The 22,500-nt window shown below is 46.1% G+C and overlaps 2 protein-coding genes across 3 annotated transcripts in view; both read left to right on the plus strand.

Moving 5' to 3' along the window:
* ccbe1 (collagen and calcium binding EGF domains 1) overlaps window positions 1–6,870 on the plus strand; it is a 22,574-nt gene extending 15,704 nt beyond the window's left edge. Inside the window, exons 3-11 of the mRNA XM_068706795.1 lie at window positions 56–108; window positions 252–386; window positions 608–745; window positions 1,137–1,246; window positions 1,857–1,965; window positions 2,285–2,424; window positions 3,471–3,506; window positions 5,960–5,995; window positions 6,377–6,870. Of these exons, the coding sequence (XP_068562896.1) occupies window positions 56–108; window positions 252–386; window positions 608–745; window positions 1,137–1,246; window positions 1,857–1,965; window positions 2,285–2,424; window positions 3,471–3,506; window positions 5,960–5,995; window positions 6,377–6,649 (1,030 nt within the window). The 3' untranslated portion in view covers window positions 6,650–6,870. The remainder of the gene's footprint in view (window positions 1–55; window positions 109–251; window positions 387–607; window positions 746–1,136; window positions 1,247–1,856; window positions 1,966–2,284; window positions 2,425–3,470; window positions 3,507–5,959; window positions 5,996–6,376) is intronic.
* An 8,052-nt stretch (window positions 6,871–14,922) lies between these two features.
* lman1 (lectin, mannose-binding, 1) lies at window positions 14,923–22,403 on the plus strand. Of its 2 annotated transcripts, XM_068706798.1 has the most exons (14): window positions 14,923–15,165; window positions 16,132–16,286; window positions 16,448–16,555; window positions 16,944–17,005; window positions 17,270–17,369; window positions 17,498–17,621; window positions 17,959–18,017; window positions 18,182–18,314; window positions 18,495–18,682; window positions 18,998–19,077; window positions 21,163–21,325; window positions 21,425–21,549; window positions 21,924–22,007; window positions 22,106–22,403. In XM_068706798.1, the coding sequence occupies exons 1-13, from the start codon at window positions 14,946–14,948 to the stop codon at window positions 21,958–21,960; spliced, it is 1,554 nt and encodes a 517-aa protein (XP_068562899.1). In that variant the 5' UTR covers window positions 14,923–14,945; the 3' UTR covers window positions 21,961–22,007; window positions 22,106–22,403. The 2 variants fall into 2 exon arrangements, with proteins under 2 accessions (XP_068562899.1, XP_068562898.1); XM_068706797.1 differs by having other exon boundaries at window positions 21,924–22,403.
* The last annotated feature ends 97 nt before the right edge of the window (window positions 22,404–22,500 follow it).

Below are 22,500 nucleotides of genomic sequence, written 5' to 3' on the forward strand. Positions count from 1 at the left end.
GTGTGTGTGTGTGTGTGTGATTGTCTTACATGTGTGTCCATTTGATGTTTCACAGGAAGAAATGTTGCAAGGGCTTCAAGTTTGTGTCGGGCCAGTGCATTCCTGAAGGTAGGGGGACTTTGTGTCTTTATGTTAATTATGTCTCTCCTATCATGTCCAATAACTTCAATGTTTGATGTTCACTTCGCTTCCTCGTGGTTTTGTTTACCCCCCCCCCCCCCCCCTGTGTTTTGCTGTGTGATGCTCTGTAGACTACGATGTGTGCGCCGGCGCCCCCTGTGAGCAACAGTGCACCGACCATTTTGGTCGAGTGGTTTGTACCTGTTACCCCGGATACCGGTACGACCGCGAGCGCCACAGAGGCCGAGAGACGCCGTACTGTCTGGGTGAGACCAGGTTCAGAGACTCACACACATAGATCCTCTTTAGACTGGGTGAGACCAGGTTCAGAGACTCACACATAGATCCTCTTTAGACGTTGGACCACGCTGCACATGAAGGTTGAATGAGTTGTTTTTGAGGAATGGATACATTTGTGTGTATAATATTACACATTGTCGTATCTGTAAACTCTCCATGTTCTTTGTGTCTCTTCTAAAACGTAAAGACATCAACGAATGTGCCGACAAAAACACAACTACCTGCTCTCAGGTCTGCGTCAACTCTGTGGGCGGCTACAGGTGTGAGTGTGAGACCGGCTACTTCCTGGAAGAAGATGGGAAAACATGCACCAAGGGGGAGAGAGGTGAGAACAGAGTTTCACTGCAAACACAGACGCCTGGTAGTCATTACACACCTCAGCTGCCCCCGTGACTCCCGCTGTTTTTGGATTTGCTGGATGCATGTAAGGAAAACCTGACAAGAGGTCCAGGCAATAAGAACCTGTTATTTTGCCCCAGATTCAGTTGCAAATGAAGCGTTCAGGGGCTGCAGGTGCAGATGCATCAAACTGTTTTGTGTCTTTGGTTCTTAGAAATAATACATTTTCTTCTAATCGAATTTAACGCAATTTTAAGTTGACATTCTCAGGACATACTTGCTCAGATCTCTCTAGATTCTTCCACATATTCAGTGATGTGTTTTTCCTTCTTCCGCTCACCTTTGTGACGGATCCTTTCTCTTTATTTCCCTCCCAGCGGTGCATCTCTTTGAGAAGTCTGACAACGTGATGAACGCTGGGACGTGCTCAGCCACGTGTGACGACTTCCACCGCATCAGGATGTCTGTCCTGCAGCTCAAGCAGAGGGTCAGAAGACAAGATGGAGGACGTGCATCTTACAAACATCACACTGACTCTCATGCAGTCTACCTGTAACGCCGCTCCACTTTAATCTTACATCACACTCCTGCAGCCGCCGCTTGACCGCAGACAACAGGCCCCAGTGAGCGTTCAGCTTTATTCAGCTGAATATGAATTTTATGGTTATTCGTCTGAGCGCATACATTCTGATTTGTAGGCCCTTTGCCGCATAGCGAGGTCTTTTGCGTGCGTCCCTCTGGGAGCTCCACATCCACATGATGTTCTGCAGAGATCAAAGACGACTTCTTCTCCCCGCCGTGTCGCTCAGCATGCGGAGCAGGAGAGCAGGAGCTCTGCTGCTCTGCTGCTCCGCATGCTGAATAATGCAGAGGGGTTGCCTGGCCCTCCGTCTCTCTGGGTCACAGCTTGTAGCAGATGGAGTATCGGCTTTCACCTCATCATTTTAACACGTTTGGACGTTTGACATCACGTCCAAATTGAGGAAACGAAGACGTTCATGATGTTTGGCTGTGTTCTTCATTTGATTTGTCACTCATTCAGTTGTTTGTACTTGACTTGTTTGTTGAGTCATTTGTTTCCTGCGTCCGTATTCAAGATGGCCATGATGTCAAACAGTGCCGACGTCCCCGAGCAGATGACCGGCGAGAAAATCCTGACGGCGCCAATGTTTTTACCGGGGCCTCCAGGTGTCCCCGGTCCTCCAGGTAAACACGTAACGCTGAAGAGAGACTCTAACGGCGCCAGACTCTGCATGAGGAAGCTGGTCTGAATCCAGCAGGGACAGTTGAGTCTGAAGCAAGACCACGAGTCTACGGCCACCTGATGTTCCACCAAATAAATTCAGACGTTAACCTGGACGGTGGTGGAACTAGAGGACTAGTTAGGGGATTAAAACTTCATGGCAGGACCGACATCTCCAGAGCCCTAGCCTGGCTAAACATCATTTCATCTATCTACTCGATGTCTGACCTTTGTTGTGATCAGTTGTCTTTAGTTCACTAACATGAGTCCGGATTGTTTCAGGAGATCCAGGACCAGAGGGCGCTCCAGGACTCACAGGGCTGTTGGGGCCCCCTGGGTCTCCCGGTCCCAGGGGCTTGATGGGACCCATTGGACCCACACCAGACCTGTCTCATATCAAACGGGGTCCCAGAGGACCTGTGGTCAGTTACTATACTTTATTTGTTGTGTTTTAACCGACTCTGCAGTAAAACCTTGAAAAGCTCTTTTTAATTTCATGTGTGTTGCTGATTTAAATCCAGGTAAGTGATCCTGCAACGTGAGACGAGCTTCAGAGAGCTGGGATTCGTGCGTCTTTAAAAAGGGAGCATGAGGAGAGTGATCGATTGCGTTTCAACTGACACATTTTGGAACCCAAAACTCCCTCGAGGTGAAAGGATGAACCGCCTAATGTCAGTGACAACAGAGACGTCTGAATCCGTTCTCAGCTGCTGATCTTTTCTTTGGCTCGCTGTGTGTCGCTGCACAGCCTCGGTGTTAAAGTGTGGGATCCAATTCAGGAATGTGCAGAAAGTGGAGACACGTATCCCTAGTTTCTAAAGCTCGGGTATTAAATCTCCTTATTGATGAATCGGACCGTCAACACTTAGAATGAGTTACATCACGAGTTGCGTGATGATAAAACCCCAGAAGTCTGGAACTCTGTCTTCGTTGTGGATCGTGATCTATTGCTTCTGGTTTAGTTCCCGACTCTTTATGTTCATGATCTGTTAATACCTTTAATCTGAGTTAAAGAGAGGCGCTCTTCTCTCCACAACAGAACCTGGATCACATTCTGAGCACGGCAATGGGCTTTGGCCACCGGGTCGCGTCAGCGTTGAACGCGGTAGATTGCGTAACTCACGGGCTTGGTACTGATCTGAACATATCGGTGCTTCTCCCCGGACGATGTCTCCACACTTCTTCATTGACGATTATCACAGGAGGGCGATCAAAGCTCTTGCTGCCGTCGAGCTGATCTCTCTCAGAAGTGGCCTGGAGGCCGACACAAAGTTAATCTCACCATGAAGACGTCACTTTTTCATTTAAAAGGGTTTAGAATTAATTCTTTTTTCTGTGGAGATATTGAATTGAACACATTTCAGGGTGGGAAACTCGATCAGATAGATGGTCACATGTGAACAGAACCCAGCTGTGTGTCTTTGGAGAGTGAACGCAAACTGAAGCTTTTCTTTTCTACATCTAACAGGGACCTCCAGGAGCACCGGGGACAGACGGCCTAAAGGTGAGGTCAGACCATACCTACATATATGATGATAATACATAACTGTGCTGCAGGAGGCGACTCCTCTAGAGGAGAGAACATCGTAGAACAGGTCCAGCATGTCGGAGTCCTTCAGGGGTCCAGCATGTCGTAGTCCTTCAGGGGTCCAGCATGTCGTAGTCCTTCAGGGGTCCAGCAAGTTGGAGTCCTTCAGGGGTCCAGCATGTCGGAGTCCTTCAGGGGTCCAGCAAGTTGGAGTCCTTCAGGGGTCCAGCATGTCGGAGTCCTTCAGGGGTCCAGCATGTCGGAGTCCTTCAGGGGTCCAGCATGTCGGAGTCCTTCAGAGGTCCAGCATGTCGTAGTCCTTCAGAGGTCCAGCATGTCGTAGTCCTTCAGGGGTACAGCATGTCGTAGTCCTTCAGAGGTCCAGCATGTCGTAGTCCTTCAGAGGTCCAGCTTGTCGTAGTCCTTCAGAGGTCCAGCATGTCGTAGTCCTTCAGAGGTCCAGCATGTCGTAGTCCTTCAGAGGTCCAGCATGTCGTAGTCCTTCAGAGGTCCAGCATGTCGTAGTCCTTCAGAGGTCCAGCATGTCGTAGTCCTTCAGAGGTCCAGCATGTCGTAGTCCTTCAGAGGTCCAGCATGTCGTAGTCCTTCATGTTGGCAGCAGAACTTGACTCTCTCAAAGAAAAGATGAAAGACTTGCAGAAAGTTCCCGAATACCAACCTGATACATTTGGCTCAGCCCTCGTCTGTCAGAAGGTATTTCTCAACACAGCGTCTCTCAACACCTCTGTGGATGAGAGGATCACTACAAGTCTCTACAGGCTGAGAGAGGAGGACAGGGTTGCCAAATGGCAATAGGCACCATCCTGATGTTCTCGTTGTGAAGCAGCATGCGTGGTTTGGTGGGAAATCAGAGTGTTTGTATTTGTACTCTACGTGTTCAAACACGAGCATCTCGGGCCAAAGTTGGGCAACTTGTAGTTGCTTGATCAGATTTCAGATCACCAAAGGATCACTGTGTATCTTTACCTACTGGAGATACTATGAGGTGATGTGGAAATGACAGTAAAAATGGTCATGAACGTTCATTTCATGGGATTTTTCGATTAAACCCAGAACCTTCCTCCCGACCAGCAGCGAGAGGACTTTGGATCGGCTGTTGAGAGGTAGCGGCCATCTTTCAAAAAGGATAACTGGAATGTTTGTTTTTGCTTCGCCTCCCCACCAAGCCTGAAGCAAAATGTTTAAAAAAAGATGAAGTTAAGATTAAAGAGACACAGAGCAGATCCCACCCTGGCTACGGTGAGATTCCTCTTTTTCATTTTGCGAGATTCCTAGAAAATAAGATCAAGAGAGCAGCCGCAGTCAGAACGATACGACGACATCTGTGCTGTTTGCAGACGATGGCGTCTTGTCCTTCAGACGTCTGCAGTGTTGCTCTCATTCAGACGGGAGGACACACTCGCCCCAAAGGAGAAGTTTATCCGTTACTGTCGATGATTTAGACAAAGCAAACGTGAACAAAGGTCAAAGTGAACTTCCTGTAGCTCTTTGACTTGTCGGTAGATGGAGGTGCAGTGACAGTGGTACGGTTTCTCTTCTCTGTGAAGAGATGTTTGTCTGCCGCCGTTAACGAGATCCAAGAGCCGGTGTTTGCTTAGCTTGTGGATCACGTATGGAACAGCTTAGGTGCGTCCGCTGTGTTGACTCAGTACCTTGGTGTTCTTTCTCCACGGCTGGGATGCTTGTGTGGATAGACTGGAGGTTGATGGTAATCTGTCTCTCTGAGGAACAAATCCAAACCATCTGCCAAAACACTCACAGCCCCAGTGTGACCCTGAGCCCGGCTACCAGGTCAGGTGTGTGTGTGTGTGTGTGTGTGTGTGTGTGTGTGTGTGTGTGTGTGTGTGTGTGTGTGTGTGTGTCCCTCATCTACAGTATGTTTAGTGCTTTAAGAACGAGGCACAGTTTCAGGAACAGTTCTAGAGTTTTGGACACACACACTATTTGCTTTCTTGCTGTGAAGCTGGATGAGCAGCTCGTCGGCTCTCGTGTCTCTCTGTTAGCCGCTGTATGGAGCTAGAGCATGAACCCCGTCAGCTCAGCTCCACTGACAAACATGTGTGCGTTTGTCAACTTGTGGTTCTACAGTTCAGGTTGCTGCTTGGATTAACTGAAGGAGATGCAATAAGGCTAGCTGCTTCCCCCTGCTCCCAGTGTTTATGCTAAGCTAACATAATCACCTAGCAGCTTGTGCAATTCTTGGCACACAGACATGAGAAAGTTATCAGTGTTATGTTGTGTCGATCCATTTCACAGTTGCTGAAGCATTAATCTACAGTGGTTTTAATCTTCCACAGTATGTCTTTAAGATGCTGTAGTCTCATCCTGAGCTCAGATTTCTCTCCCTTCCTCTTTAAACAAAGTTCTCTGTAATTCATATAAGATGCATATTTCTTTTGTTTCCCCAGGGGGATAGAGGAGCTCCTGGGCCCGTCGGACCACCAGTAAGATTCTGTCTCTTTTGATGCCACACTAGTGTAACTCGTCACCATTATCCAGAACAATACAGTCCAACTCCAGCGTGACTGAGACACTCTGGACGTTAGACAACACCAGTGAATGAACGTGTCCAGCCTGAGGTAGACAGCACCCGGCACAGAGTAAGCAGTGTCCTCTTAGATAAACACCACTGGTGCTGATGTTAACAAGTCACGAGAAGCAGACGCTCCATTGATCAGCTGGAGTTCTGTTGAGATGTGGTGGGAATAAACACAGACGCAGAAGAAATGTAACCTTTCCATTACAAAGTAGAGCCACCTTAATTATGTCTCCAATAAACTGAATATTTGATGGATTAATTACAGTTTTTTCACTCGACCCCCCAGGGTCCTCCAGGCTCCTTTGACTTCCTGCTCCTGCTGATGGCGGACCTCCGGAACGACATCGCGGACCTGCAGAACCAGGTTCACGGGCGGCCGATGCTGTCTCCGGGGGACTTTCCCGCGGTGCCGGACAGCTGGCGGGACGGCCGGGACGGTCTGGACGCGGGCTCGGGTGAGCGCCAGAAGGAACCTCCACCTCAGACGGACGGAGGACCCAAGAGGAGCAGGAAGAGGAAGCCGGCGAGAGAGAGAACAGACTTTGACTGGAGCATGTGAGGGGGCGGGTCTAACGCTCACTGCCAGCTGTAAATATTGAAGGGCTTGTTGTATTTAAACAAAATGTACTTCACAGATGTTTATTTTTGTATGATATACGAGAGTTTGTGTTCCTATTTTATAACTAAATGAGTAGACTGTGAAAATGCACGTTTGTTTTCTTCTATATTTTCATAAACATATGTTTCCTTTGTGGCACATTAAAGAAGTCTCTCATGAAAGCAGCTTTTTAACTCTTTATGTTCCAGAGAGGAAGCAGCACAATTACACCAAATGAATGAATGAATGAATGAATCCTCCATAAATCCTCAAACAGCACAATGATGGACTGTGACTCAAACAGTCGCCATTCGTCCTCATTTATGAGACTTACAAGAATATGGAAAATAATACTTTATTTATTTGTGTCTACGGTTCATTTTACAATCACAATCAGCTTTGTTGTTACATATTATGTTCTGTTGCCGTGGATGTGCTCACACAGAAATAGACATGCAGCTAAAAACACAAACATTGAACGGTTATGTTCATAAAGTAAGAGACAGACTGTGGACGGCTGTATGATCATAGATGACAGATCTCCACCAGAGGGCGACGTTCTCAACAGAATAATATTCAATTGATGGATTTTAACACCCTATAATGTATTTATAAAGATAATTAAGTGTTTGTTAGTATTCAGTGTTTGCCAGTGAAGACACACGTTATATTATTACATAACTGTGTTTTATGATGTCACCATTACTACACACTTCCTGCTGCACAAAGCAGATGTTCTAGCTGTTGACAAATACATTAGAGTCTTCTAAACAATTCATGAACTATTATCTCTTTATGGTAGGTAGTCGTGTTTCTAGTTGAACGATAGACGCTCGTGAGTATTGACCTTGTGATACATGCTTTAAATGAAGCATGTTTACTGTGAATATGTATGTTATATGATGTACCGATGCTCTAGTTCTGTCCTGAAGTCTCCAGCTGACCTCGTTTGGGTCTCTGCAGTGAGGTTGAGGTTGAGGTTGAGGCTCTGGTCTTCAGAATGGATTTTGGAGGTAGTGAAGCCTTTTAAGGTCTTGACCTGTTGCTCACCTGTGTTTTGAACAACCTGGCCTCTCATACCCTGAGGTACATGAGTCTCACTCTGTCCTTGATGATGAAGTCTCCGGTAGCCAGACCAAAACAAGGCGATGTCATTTTAATTTGTTTATTTAATTTATTACACAAACGCGCTCAAGAAGCCTTCGTCGTGCTCGACAGCGCTGGTCTGAAGCGTTTACTTTCTTTACAAGTGCATCAGAAACATGAGGAGGTTAACTACGTCTGTGAGGATCTGATCCTTTGACACCAAACGTTTCAACATCTAGAGCTCATTTATTCTCATTGTTTATTATCTAGTATGTAGGTGTTTTATAAAGCCATTGTCTACAGCATAACATCTCTTCACTGCCTACTGTAATCAAGAACAAGCTGCTGATGATCCTTCAACTCAAGTAAGAATGTGGATGCAGGCCTTGAAAACAGGTAGACCTCCTGCAGACCTCCAGCAGACCTCCAGGTCTTCCTGGAGCTCAAAGTGAACTGCATTCCTTCGGGAGCCAGCTGGAGCCGTGGTAGAGGTAAAGAACGTCCAAAACGAAGACCAGCTGAGCCGGTTTGATTCCAGCACGGTGCGGTCAGGACACGCATGCTTCTGAGTTCTGCTCCTCCTCTCACGGTACCTCTCCTGCCTGTCGAGCTGTCTGAAGCTGATCGGGAGGACTGTGACGTCACAGATGATGTCATCTATCTGCGTTGTATGATTTAAAGCTACTTTATGTATCCGGCTTCTCTTTCACACTGTTTTACTGTTACTGTTACTGTTACTCTTAACTCAAAGTTATCACATTGTATTTATCATTATTATTGTCTTACGTGCATTCCTCCAGCAGAGGGCGCTGCAGGATCACGTGCCAAATGTGTCATTTAGCTCTCCATAAATTGACCGCTGGAGATCAGCACGTTTGAAAACGTGCAGCTTTTACTTTGAAGGGCAGCTGTCTCTGTTCGTGACTCTCCACTTCCTTTACTCAATGCTCACTATTGAAGGTGGAGAATGGAACAAGCTGATGTTTTCATGTTCATTCAATGCGACAGCAACACAAAGCGTTACCGTGAACACATGTAGACCAGTGAGATGAGGTAAAGCTCCTGAAGCGACGTTGATGATACAACGTGAACGTGAATGGACCAGTGAAGTCACTCACCAGAGCCTGTCCCTGACAATACTGCACCATCACACCAAGAGACCTGCATAGAGCCGTTCAGACTGAGGTACAGTTCATCTCTTTAAGAAGGAGCTCAGAGGAGGAGAGAGAGAGAGAGAGAGAGCGAGAGAGAGAGAGAGAGAGAGAGAGAGAGAGAGAGAGACAGCCCATGCAGGAGCTGTGGTTTCTGGCTGAAACTCCACCAGGCGTCTCTCTCCACAGCCAGAGTGAATCAACAGCGTCTCTGATCTTCCCTCCCCAAAGTTCTGTCAGCTGTAACTGGATGCTACAAGGAAACAGGGTGGAGGAGAGAGGAGAGAGGAGAGAGGAAGGCCGAAGAGGAAAAGGACTGAATCCCAGCACACGGGTCCAAGTGGATTTTGAGCACCTTGGACAGCGTTAACAATGCTGCAATTTCATTGGCTGTCAGCGAATGACACCTACAGTATACGTGACGGTCCTCATCAATAACGTGCTCTCTGTCCACCCCATTGTCTTTTCATATAATTCCTTTTGCAGTGTCATTCAGTACCCCTCTAAGTCCACCAGGTCCCCCTCTAAGTCCACCATGTCCCCCTCTGAGTCCACCATGTCCCCTTCTGAGTCCACCATGTCCCCCTCTAAGTCCACCAGGTCCCCCTCTAAGTCCCGGTCTTGTCTGGTCTGTGTGGTTACACCGTGTGTGTGTGTGTGTGTGTGTGTGTGTGTGTGTGTGTGTGTGAGATGCGGAGCACTCAGTGTTCAGTGAACTCATTAAACTGTGCGGTGTGGTTCACGGAGGAACACATGAAGATAATCACAGCAGCGTTATGAATAGAGCTTTGTGGAGATGTTCACTCGGCGGAGCTAACGTGTGTTTTCTTGTTTATTTTTGGGACTCGGTGCCTGAAATTAGATGTTATGCAACAATATTTAACGTCGTTCCTCTCGAACAATGTGGGCAGCCACCAGTTCTGGCGTGAACAGAACAGCACCAGTGTGGTGGACTGAACCTGTTGTATACATTCAAACATCGCTGCTGTTTGCTGTTAATTATGTTGAACTATTGTTCATGTTTGTTTATCAATAATATCACAAACAAAAACGCGTTTCTTCATTTCTATCGGTGAACGCTGAGGAATCCTTGACCTCCGTCGTTGAGCTCTGCGTCTGTTTGTTTCACAGTGAGTCCGTCTTCAGAGAACAGTTCACGTCACGATGAAGAGGAGCCCAGCTGACCGTCCTCACATTGAGGCGTCTCGATCAGGGAAAAGTCTTGGCAATGCATTTCTCCAAAATCCCTTCTGGAAGTAATTAATCTCCGTCATACGAGGGCGAGCCTTAAAAGATGTCCAATATTTGCTGAAGTGCCCCCTTGTTCCTCATTATATCTCCCTGCTCGTCCCCCTCATTATTTAGAACTACCCGCAAAAAAGATGCTCCGCTGAATGGGAACACCCTCGCTCCCCTTCCCAAAGAAAATGTTTGATAGCAAATGAATGAGTGAGCTACTGTGCTGCCATAAAGGCCTTAATGAGGTAATCTTATTAGCCGCCCAGAACTGTTGGAGACCGACGGAGGAAACAAACACAGAGAAAATTAGTGCTACCCAATTCATTAATTAATGCATTAGTGTGGACAGCAAATTAACTGCCCCAAAAATCCCCCATTCAGTGAAGATTATGATGAGAAAAACACATTGTTGCCCTCCGACAGTGCAAATTCAATTCTAATGAGGTGAAAGGCACCCCCTCAACATACATCCCCTGTGTCCCCCTCTAAAGGGGGCTTGCGCTTGTTGGGGCCTAAGTTTAAGGAAGTATTGAGAGTGAAGGAGACAATAATGAGGGATCGGCCCGGCCTGAAGTGCTTTGTGTGCTGCGAGCAGGTAGAGAGGGTTGAATGGCTCTCTTTCTGGGACTCCTGGGGGGCCTGTCTTCCCAGCACAACAACACTTGGCCCTGAGAAAGGGGTCCGCTGAGGAGCCTGCTCACTGAATGGACCTGTGCTGCAGCGGGTCAGACTGAATGGCCACGAGTTCTTCAATGATTACAAACTATGTTGCGCCGGCCTGGACTACACAAACGTACACCAACGCGCACATGAAACCCACCGGAGCCGGCCCTCACCCTTCCACCTCTCCCGCTCATTGAGTTATCTTTACTCAGGCTTTGTCTCCTCTAATTGGAGCTGATGAGAGACTAATTGGTAGCTTTTTTACAACACCCAGTACTTAAGCAACAGCAAGCCGAGGGAGGCGGCATGAGCAGAGTTAATGAGAGGCTTTGCACAAATAAAGGCTTTAAAATGGGCCTGTTCCACAGAATGGGAGAAAGGGAAAGTTGAGAATATCTTTTGTGTCCTCTACATCTTTCACTTCTCTGCAGGTATCTGAAAAGGAGAGGGAGTGGTGGAGGGCACACAGTGGTTGCCGAAACGACGAGCACTTGTGCGCATAAAGGGATCTGTTCTGCATTGTTCGGGGCCCATCGTTTAGTGTGTCTGTTAATAATGAGAAAAGGGCCGCTCTTCAAATGAATGTGCCAAAGTCCTCAGTGGACAACAAGTGCCCTCTCCAGGCTGGACCACACTGGACCGTGTTGAGGCAATCTGAAATAAAGGTTTAGTCCTCCTGCGTTGTTGAGTGTGTAGCCTCTATGTGCGCAGCATTGAGCCAGCAGAGGAAACAGTCTGTGTTGGGATTAATCATTAAATCAGCTTGAAAGGATGCTGATCAACATCTGATCGTATCTGTAATAAGCGGTGTGTGTGTGTGTGTGTGTGTGTGTGTGTGTGTGTGTGTGTGTGTGTGTGTGTGTGTGTGTCTGCTGGATGCACACACACACACACACACACACACACACACACACACACACGTCACACTGTAGGAATGCTGAAGGGAAACCAAGCTCCACCAGATGGGGACTGGAACATAAAGGTCATGATCTCCGGGTGCTCCTGCAGGTACAGATTTGCATCACGGTGGTAAACTTAAGAGCACAGCGGGTTCCACCGCAGGACGTTTCCTTAACATGCCGTCGTCTCGGCCGTCACTTTGTCCACGTGATAATTGATTTGCTTTTGTGCTTTTCAGGGATGAATAAACACCATGAGGCGACGGGCTTCGTTTAACTAAGCCGCGGTGTCACACCGGGAGCTGACGAGCCACTCTCCCTTTCCCCCTAATGTGACGTGGGCAACACAAACGTGTCCAGGAGCAACTCGGCCCACGTGCAACACAACCGCTGTTCGCTTCACCCGATCAGACCGGGTCAGCACCTCGAGATCACGACTCATCCAAACGATGGGCTTCAAACACACACAGCCAGAGGAAGGGAGACGATGTTCAGATGTGAGCCACTGTGGTCAAATGAAAAGATAATGAGTAAGTATCCACATGGATTGATCACATGCAGATCCAGCATGTTTTTAAAGTATGAATGAAACATTAAAAGCTCTTAACCCAACATACGTTTACTACAGCATCCTATAATTCACTGGCCAAATGTTTGTGCTGACTCATGTGACGGTCCATTCAGCGTCTCAGTGACCCATTAACATCCTACAGGTTCCCATTGTCCAGCCCTAAATAGAAGCATTAGCATTGCTCTTGTTATTTAAATCCTACATGTCCTTACAAAGAGTGTGGTTTAACTCTCTAATGAGGACTTCCTCAGACAAAGGACAGAGGCCTCTATTTTCTCTGCTCTCTGAATCCACTGGACAACTGTTGCTTTTCATCATTTAGAAATTTGACATCAGAGTAATCATCCTATTTATGATTTAATGTACACTATGTTCCTCTACTGTCATTGTTTACTGCATCTTCATTCAGATCTCCTCATAGAGATTATTAAGAGTAATCTGATGTATAAATACATGTCTGTACAGTCACTGTGTGCCTGTTATTCAACTTAAAACAGCAGGGATTGCGCTTCATTTTAATATTCCACTTCTCTCAACTAAACTTTAACCTTCAAGAGGAAATATTCGTTCCATAGTTTCATTCTTTATAGGGCAACACATTTATGAAAATGATGTATTTTATGCTGTTTCAGCAAAGACAAGACCATCTGTGTGCTGGTCCTCCATCCTGTGAGTTTTGTCCACCAATAAGACAAGGACAGACACTATTTATGTAAAAACTCTTTCTGTTTGGAAACCACATTCACTGTCTACTTGTGAAAATAGTGATTTATTCAATGGTTCACTAGTGGAAAGCAAACAGTAATACATCCCTGTGTTGCATGAAACCTGGTGAAAAGCAGGCCTTTCTATTTACGGATCATTTGCCAGACTAGTCAGAGTCTCTAGATTAGTGTCCCCAGAGTGGCCTGTTTTGTTCCAGGGTTCGTTCCTGAACCCGTAATCACAGAAAGTGACGCTGCGCCTCCAGGAGCAGTGGGCTGAAAGTACACAGCGACACACACTTGTGTCATCTCCCGTCTCCCACTGAGGCTTTCAGACGGCAGTGAAAGCTCTGAAAGCTCCGGCAGCAGCTCGGTCGCTTCACCTCTCCCTGACCTCATGCAGGCTGACGAGCTGCAGCTGAAAGGACTCAAACCTCTGTCAGGGTTTTGACACAACGGATCAGTGTGTTGCTTGTTACAGTGTGGGTCTTTGATTGCTAATTCAGTTTGTTTAAATACACATGTACTATACAGCACTAAACATATTTGTAATGTAAATGACATCATTTGAAAGCAGCTCTATTTACACTACAGCTGGATTGATTTGCTGCCGTCTGGCCTCTTGGTTTTTCATGTGTTCCACTCGTTTATGTGATTAAACACAACTTTATTCAGGAATACGCAACATGTGAGTATAATATAAACTAGAGCGAGTAAACTTTTAAAACCAGATGAAGACATGTTGGGCTACAGCGTTAAGGAACTATGGACAGCCCACATGAATTAATGGTGAAAGTCACCTCACAACTTCTGCAACAGACATGTTCACAACAGACGTGTTCACAACAGACGTGTTCACAACAGACATGTTCACTTGTTGTTGTAGGAGAAGCGTCTCTGTTGGTCAAGTAAAACAAGAAATGTAACGGTATTTATTACCTTGGGCTTTGGGAAATTGTGATGAGCCTTTTTCACTATTTTCTGACATAGCATTAACATTAGTGTTAGCATTGATATTAGTATTAGCAAAGTATTAGTGTTACAATAGCATTTGTATTAGCATTATGATATTTTTGTATTAACGTTAGCAATAGCTTATTACCATCAGTCTTACAAGGCTACTAGTATTAGCATGAGCATTAGCATTAGCAGTAGTGTCAGTCTATTCGCAATAACATTAGCAAGTATCAGCATTCACATTAGTGTTAGCATTAACATTAGTAAAGTATTAGTGTTACAATAGCATTTGTATTATTATGATATTTTTGTATTAACGTTAGCAATAGCTTATTACCATCAGTCTTACAAGGCTACTAGTATTAGCATCGGCATTAGCATTAGCAGTAGTGTCAGTCTATTCGCAATAACATTAGCTTGTGTCAGCATTCACATTAGCATTAGCATTTTTGACAATGTACAAAAATGTCAAATGCAATTTGGGATATTGTGATAGACAATGTCTGGCATTTTATATAATGGCAGACATATATATACATATATGTATATATATATACATATATATATACGTATATATATATACGTATATATATATATATACGTATATATATATATATATATACGTATATATATGTTTTTGTCTCTAATTATATATTATAGACATAAAAAAATGTGTTACAGCCCTTATTTATAGAAACATATATTTATATTTTATTATTTTATTATATTTTATTGTTATTTTTATTTGATTGTATATATTGTTATTTATTTTTGATGGTATCTATTGTTACTTATTTAAACGTGACTTGTGTTCAGAAGGTGCACCATGTCGACCTCAGCTGTAACCTTAAAAAACACGAAGAAGAAGAAAAGAGAGGAAAAAAAAGACCAAAAAACCCCCCGACCAATCAGAAAGCGCCCTGTTGGCCCTACAGACATCCCGTCATGCTCGTGGTCTCGGCGCTACGTCAGCAGTGATACAGAAACATGGCGGTGTCCGTAGCGCGGCGCCCGGCTGCCATCGGTCGCGTGTTGATATTAACTTTTCTCGCAACGGTTTTATTCCACCGCAGTGTCGCTGACGTCGCCGCCGGTGCCTCGACGTCAGAGGAGCTTCCTCACCGCCGATTCGAGTACAAATACAGCTTCAAAGGACCGCACCTGTCTCAGACCGACGGCGGGGTTCCGTTCTGGATCCACACTGGAAGTAAGTTTCCAGCTGTCAACACCACACAGCTCGCTGGTCGTCTAGCTGTTTTGAGTTTAAAACGCTCGCGTGCGTGAAGGTGGCTCGAGGACAGCTGAGGTCGGTGACGTAGGGCGGGTTTTAAACGGACGTGTTTCCGCGAAGCATGTTTCAGGAGTGACAGCGGGGTTGGCTTTGTCACAGGGAATCCATTCATTGAAGCAGCCGTAGCTGTTCATGTCGGATTCAAACCGTGAGCTGGCAGCACGTTAACGGCGCCGTCTGTCTGCTACAGTCTGTGCAGCACGGAGCGGTGAACTTTCCTCTCAGAATGGGCCTTTGGATTCTTGCATCACCTCAGTCGAGTTGTCCACTCGCTGATATGAGCTCTGAATAAGCAGCAACATGAGATTACACTGCGCTCCCCCCTAAATCACCGTTGATGTCAGGCTGCTGAGACTGTTTTCTGCTCCATAGATAGATAGATAGATAGATAGATAGATAGATAGATAGATAGATAGATAGATAGATAGCCTCAAACGTACCTGGTGTGAGGCTAGTCACACACATTCAGGGACGTTTGAGGCTATCTATATATTCAGTATAATGGCCATTGGAGGTTTGCAGAGTTCACCTGTAGTCTTTGGTCTTCAAGATGTTTCCAAACCCCACCGTTATCCGAGCGACAATGAAAAGCATCAAGTGATTAGTAGTGACATTCAAAATCAATCTGTTCATTATTGTTTCAGCACAAGTATGCAAATATTTAGGCAGCGTGGGTTTGACTGTTCAAACAAATGTGAGAGCAGCGTTCCTCCCTTAGACAGCCAGAGAGCAGCGCACCCTGATACTGCTGACTCGTGATAACGGCTTCTTCACATCCGCTCCGGTGGAAGAACCGCACACGCAGAACATGACTTCTGTATTGTTTTTGATAGAAATCACAGAACCTCTGCTTGTTCCCTCCCTCTCTCCTCTCCATCCTAGATGCCATCCCCAGTGCAGACCAGGTCCGCATCACGCCGTCCCTCAGGAGCCAGAAGGGCTCCGTGTGGACCAAGAACAAAGTCACCTTTGACCACTGGGAGGCCGAGGTGACGTTCAGAGTGTCTGGAAGAGGCCGGATGGGAGCGGACGGTTTGGTGAGGAGGGGGTGACTCTGTCTGCCGTGCTGCGGCCGCGTGTTAATACTCTTACACTACGGACCTGTGTCTGTAGCATCCGGCGTCCTGAATCTAGAGTCTAAAGGCTTCTGGTTTAATGACCCGATCCTAATCCGTGCCACGTTTTCTTTGTCCGCCAGGCTGTGTGGTTCACCACGGACCAGGGCCTCGACGGCCCGGTGTACGGCGCCGCCGACATGTGGAACGGAGTCGGAATCTTCTTTGACTCCTTCGACAACGACGGAAAGGTCAGAGTTCGTTGTTCAGCCGTAACCGTTTATGGTTGAACGTTTCCAGAAGTGTTTTGTGAACGTGTCTCAGGAGGTCTGTGAGCAGTGATCTGATGCTCCTGTTGGATTAAGAGTTAAATATACAGAAAACTCCACATGTACATGTTTGTTTTACCTTTGTGTGTATTATCTATGTTCATTTAAATATGTGTGTTTTGTCTGTATTTGTTATAATTGGATACATTTATAAGTAGATGGATCACTTTTATGTAAATCAAATGTTTTATGTTGATACATTTCAGGTGTGGGATTAATATTTTAGAATGAGATTACATAAAAGCAAAGCTCTGGTCTTCAGATGAACAGAAGGATTAACGTGTTTCCTTGTTTCCTTGTTTCCTTTCAGAAAAATAACCCGGCTATAGTGGTCGTGGGGAACAATGGCAAACTTGTTTATGACCATCAAAAGTAAGTAAACACTTTTATTTTGGCTTTTCCTCAGATGTCATCACCAACTCCAATTGTAACAACTTAAAGCAGATTATGAAATATGATTATATTTGCTTGGAAAGTAAATAATCCTCCATCTTCTTCTAATCTCCCTCGGGCCAGTGAAAGCTTTCAATCACTTTTATCTCGGCGTTCACACTGTTTACAGGAACGTCGCCTCGTGTTGTTCACTTATTCAATAACCTCCACCTCACTGATACGATAAACGTTGTTTTGATCCAGCGATGGCACCACACAAGCCCTCGGCACGTGTTTACGAGACTTCCGCAACAAACCCTATCCTGTCCGAGCCAAGATCACGTACTACAGGAAGACGCTGACGGTAGGAGAACGCGCCGCTGGTTACTTCCTGTGTATTAAGAGAATAAAAGCCTCTTTCATAATCAGCCCCGCGCTGATCTCGTATATCTATATCTATCATCTCACACGTGTTGGATGACTCCTCCTCAGGTGATGATCAACAACGGCTTCACTCCTGACAGAGACGACTACGAGTTCTGCACTAAGGTGGACAACATGGTCCTCCCCGCCGAAGGCTTCTTCGGCATCTCGGCCGCCACCGGCGGTTTAGCAGGTAAGGACTGTTCAAATACAGACGAGGAAATCAATGCAAACAGCAGTTCATTCAATATGATGATATCCTGGATATTTATATTTATATTTTCTGTTTTTAGTTCCATAAGTTTCCCTGTTAACTCATTATTATTATGAGCTAATTACTCTATTATTACCGCTCTGTTATCAGTATATTTTAAACACTTCCACCATTATTACTCTCCAATAAGATTTACAAACTACTACGCTGTTATTAATGAGGATTACCCTTATTATTACCTTGTTATTACCGTGTGCTGATGTAAAGATCTAGCTGATTTAAATGTTGTGTCTCTGTGATTTCTGTCCTCCATCAGATGATCACGACGTTCTGTCCTTCTTGTTGTTCAGACTCTCAGAGCCGGGCCAGCAACCGGTAAGTGTGTGTGTGTGTGTGTGTGTGTGTGTGTGTGTGTGTGTGTGTGTGTGTGTGTGTGTGTGTGTGTGTGTGTGTGTGTGTGTGTGTGTGTGTGTGTCCTAAGCACAGCCTCTATTGAGGGCTGTATTGTGTGTGTGTGTGTGTGTGTCTCTCCACTGAAGCCTCCGCCTGAATCTGAGATTCCTAAAGAAGAGAAGGACAAGTACCAGGAGGAATTCCAGAACTTCCAGCAAGAGCTCGACAAAAAGAAAGAGGACTTTCAGAAAGAGCACCCAGACGTCCAAGGAGAACACAGTTAGTTCCCCGAAATCAAGTCGTACAGCGATCACAAACACAACGTTTAACCTTGTTTTTTACCTCTTTGTTGTCTGGTTTATATAATCTGAACAGATAAACTCATAGAAGACTTAAAGTCACCTGAAAGCCTCAATAAGTGATTCTCCTTCGGTTGGTTTAAATCTCTGTCCTCCTCAGTCGAGGACATGTACGAGAGCGTCAACGACCGGGAGATCCGCCAGGTGTTCGAGGGCCAGACCCGGATCCACCTGGAGATCAAGCAGCTGAACCGGCAGCTGGCTATGATCCTGGACGAGCAGCGGCGCTACGTCGGCGTCATCACGGACGAGGTCGCCAAGAAGGGGACCGGCGGCGAGTCGCTGCAGGTGAGCGAGTCGACGCCAACAGACGTTCCCCGACTCAGACTGTTTCAGTCACAGTGAGTCCTCTCTTCAGAGCGTCAGCTGCTTCTAGACCTGTCCACGTGTTTTTACATCAGATTACATTCGTTTGACGTCGTCCTTCACGTTTAAAGACAGTTAATGTCCGTTAATTGATTTTAAAATTCCTGCTCAAACTGGTGATCGACACGTGAAAGAAGCTGTGCATTCCCCTCCATGTTGAACTGCTTTATGAACGGCTTATCATGACTCATAACCTGCGTTCTGCCTTGTGACCGCCGTGCTGTCTTTGTCTTCTAGCTGGACGCTGCGGGTCAACAGCAGCTGGGCTCCGTCCTCAGCACCCAGCAGGAGGTCCTCAAGGGTCTCAGCGAGCTGAGGTGAGCAGCAACAGTGACGCCGTTAGTGAAACGAACGCTCGGAGAGATCCGTGGTAAACGAGTGGAGTCCTGTCGGTTAAGTCCTCCGATCAGATCTCATCTCAGGAGGCAGCGGCTGCAACATCACAGGTGTCTTCCAGCCTCAGTCGTCCCTCACAAAGACAGCGACACGCGGGCTCTGAACCGCTTCACTCGTTTGTTGTGGTTTGATGAAGATCCAGGAGTTCAGAAGGTTCATAGTTTACTCCTGCTGTACAAACAGGACTGGTGAGGTGTTCACAGTGTGATGCACTGGTGCTCAGAGCTGCTGTGTTGCTCGTGGGCTCAGTCAGTGTGAGCATGCAGGACTTAATCAATGTCTTCTTCAGTGAGGCTTTTGTTCTGAATGATCCGACTCTCTGCTTCTGTCTCCTCAACCTTCCTCTGCTCAGCTTTTAATTGTCTCTAGTTCTTTAATTATTATTATTGAATTATTAATCAGAAAGGACACGCGTGTCCCGTAGTTTCACAGTGCGTCTTAATTTGGACACACCATCCGCATTAAGAATTAATCAGAATATGGTAAGATATTAAAGATTGTGTTTTATGTAACATTAATCTCTTAGTCCCGTGTATCATAAAGGAACCAAGCTGTTTGAATGCCCTAAATCCAGCGGGACGGTCATCCTCCACTACATGATTTTCTTTATTATACTGTTGACCCATAACTCTCCCGGACCGGACTCTCACCTCCAGCGCCTCGTTGGTGCGTCGTGTCGTTTGAAGGTCGGCAGCAGCAGCAGACCCAGAGTGAGTCCGAGGTTCTCGGGATCAAGATGAGCGGCTGAAGCTGAACGCTCCTGTCAAAAGGCTGCAGCTGCTCCTCTAATGTGCTAATGTGAGCAACCGATCTGCAGTAGTCTGTAGACTAAGCTCTGTTGATCCCGTCTCTTAAACACAGACTTCATCTCAGGCTTTCTGCTCAGAAATGGGTCACTTGTGGCGGATGAAGATTAGACGGAGGCTTTAATAAATGCTCACTTACTTTCTCCGGGGAGATTTTTGTTTTCCCGTCTCTGTGAAGCAAATTACATTCTGTTTGTGCGTCTTCCCCGTCCGTCCCGTCGGACCATGTGGCCGAGCGAGAAAAGGTCTCCGCTGTCCTCAAACATCAGATTAGTCGTCTTTAAGTATGTCTGTCTCACACGAGCACAGCGCGCTTCACCTCCGATGGAGTCCTCGTCCCGGTCGTCCTCCGGACCGACGTTCATTCCTCACTTCCTCTGCTTCCTAATCGTCTTATAGACGTGTTTGAAGACGAGGAGGAGAACTTCCTGTGAGCGATCAACTTTAAGAAACCACGTTTAGGAGGATATGATCCGGGCTTAGATGTCTTCTCTCTGATGAGGACGGATTCATTCAATGGTTTCTATCTGATCTGGGTTTGAGGAGACTGACACCTTTAGCAGACGTCAGTGTTGACTTTGAACCCTCTCAACCATAAATGATAATAAGCCGGGATTCACCAGCAGCAGTGATATTTATACAGCTCTTTATTTAACGTGTTAGTTTGATGCTGGTGGGATTTAAAGTCTTCTCTTGTCAGAGCCAACTAGCCCACATGTGACCCTACAGTGTGTTTGTATCAGGTGTTCTGGTGCTGTAATGCTTCAGAGGTGAACTGTTCAGATACTTAAATCCATCAGGAGGTTTCATCACAGACACAAAGAGGGAATAATAACCCTGCTGTAATATACGGTAATGTACTGTAATACTCTGTGTTCTCTGTTTCTTAACTTCTGCTTCTTGTAATCTGTTGTGAGAACATGTTTTGATAAAGGATTAATTCAGCAATCATGACCTCTTTTATCAGATGGTAATTTTCTGTTTTTCAAACTTTGACAATATGAAGCCTCCAGTGAATAGAGATTAAGAGATTAATGACTGTAAATACATGACATCACACAGCGTGTGTACTGGACCCTAACCCCACCCAAGTAGTAAACATTCTGACTGTTAACCGGGCCGCTGCTCTAAAGGTTCTGACTGTGGTTCAGAGTGTTAACCGGGCCGCTGCTCTAAAGGTTCTATCGTTTGTCCCGGCAGGAACTCCTTCTCCGAGTCGCTGAAGCAGATCGGCTCGACCCAACACCAGGGGAACGCAGGCGGAATCGGAAGCTACGAGACGGTTCAGCACTTCAACGACATCAAGGAGCATCTGCACCTGGTCAAACGGGACGTGGAGCACCTGGTGCAGCGCAGCGCTCAGGTGTGGACCGTGGGGCGGAGCCTCAGGGGCGGAGCCTCAGGAGGAGGTTTGTAGACCGGATCACGGTGGCTGAGCTCCTTTTGTTGTGTGTTTCCTCAGAACCCGGCCGAGAAGACGGTGAAGTGTCCCGAGGTTCCTCCCATGCCGACCTGCTTGTCCACCCTTCATTTTGTGATCTTCATCGTGGTCCAGTCGGTCCTGTTCTTCTGCTACGTCATGTACAAGTAAGACGTCCTTCATGTTACCATAGAGACCACACACACACACACACACACACACACACACACACACACACACACACACTCTCTCTCTCTCTCTCTCTCTCTCTCTCTCTCTCTCTCTCTCTCTCTCTCTCTCTCTCTCTCTCTCTCTCTCTCTCACTCACTCACTCACTCACTCACTCACTCACTCACTCACTCACTCACTCACTCACTCACTCACTCACTCACTCGTAGTTCTGTACTCGTACCGGAGTACTTCTACACTGAAGAAGCTCTATGATCTTAGAGTATCTAGAGTACTCCCTCCTCCTCCGTCTGTAACGCGTCATCTCTCCTTCCCTTGTCTCCTTCCCTTGTCTCCTTCTCTCCTCTTGCAGAAGTCAACAAGAAGCAGCAGCGAAGAAGTTCTTCTGAAGAGCGACGTTGAAGCAGAGCGTGTGAATGAGGACGTGTCCGTTTTGGTGATTCTTCTGTTGCTTTGATTATTTCCAGATTGTAAGTTATTGTACTTGAAGACGATGAGTTTTAATTGATTGCAGATGTTTGATTTGATCGGTAGATCTCTGCGTATGACCTGTGGATTTCCATCAAGATGTAACATTTTCCTGCAGTATTTTTTTGGACGGTCGGATCCTTTTTTTTTTAGTTTATTTTCAAAAGTCAAAATTTTTCCCCTCAAACCCATTTCATGAAACTGAACTGACAAAAACAACAGACCTGTGTTTTGAAATGTGCTATTTTGTATAAAATATTGAACTATTGGTGAAGAGAACTTCCTGCTTTGATCGAGTCAAACGTGTCAGAATCTGAGGCGTCCTCGACATGAATGGTTTACATAAACAGAAAACCCAAACCTCTCTGTGGCGTCTGCTTCTGTCGTCCGGTCAGCTGTTCTTCACCTTCACTACACTACTACTCACCTGATGATCTCCTTCACTACACTACTACTCACCT

This window comes from Cebidichthys violaceus, unplaced genomic scaffold, assembly GCF_023349555.1.
Source record: "Cebidichthys violaceus isolate CVI_PGR_0920_01 unplaced genomic scaffold, fCebVio1.0.p SCAF_12, whole genome shotgun sequence".
Classification (NCBI taxonomy): Eukaryota; Metazoa; Chordata; class Actinopteri; order Perciformes; family Stichaeidae; genus Cebidichthys; species Cebidichthys violaceus.

Excerpts from the sequence above, each read along its gene's own strand:
- lman1 (XM_068706797.1), top strand. The coding sequence starts at position 14,946 with ATGGCGGTGTCCGTAGCGCGGCGCCCGGCTGCCATCGGTCGCGTGTTG. Across the intron at positions 18,018-18,181 it reads CAGAGCCGGGCCAGCAACCG|CCTCCGCCTGAATCTGAGAT; the intron begins GTAAGTGTGTGT and ends TCTCCACTGAAG. Across the intron at positions 19,078-21,162 it reads AAGGGTCTCAGCGAGCTGAG|GAACTCCTTCTCCGAGTCGC; the intron begins GTGAGCAGCAAC and ends TTGTCCCGGCAG.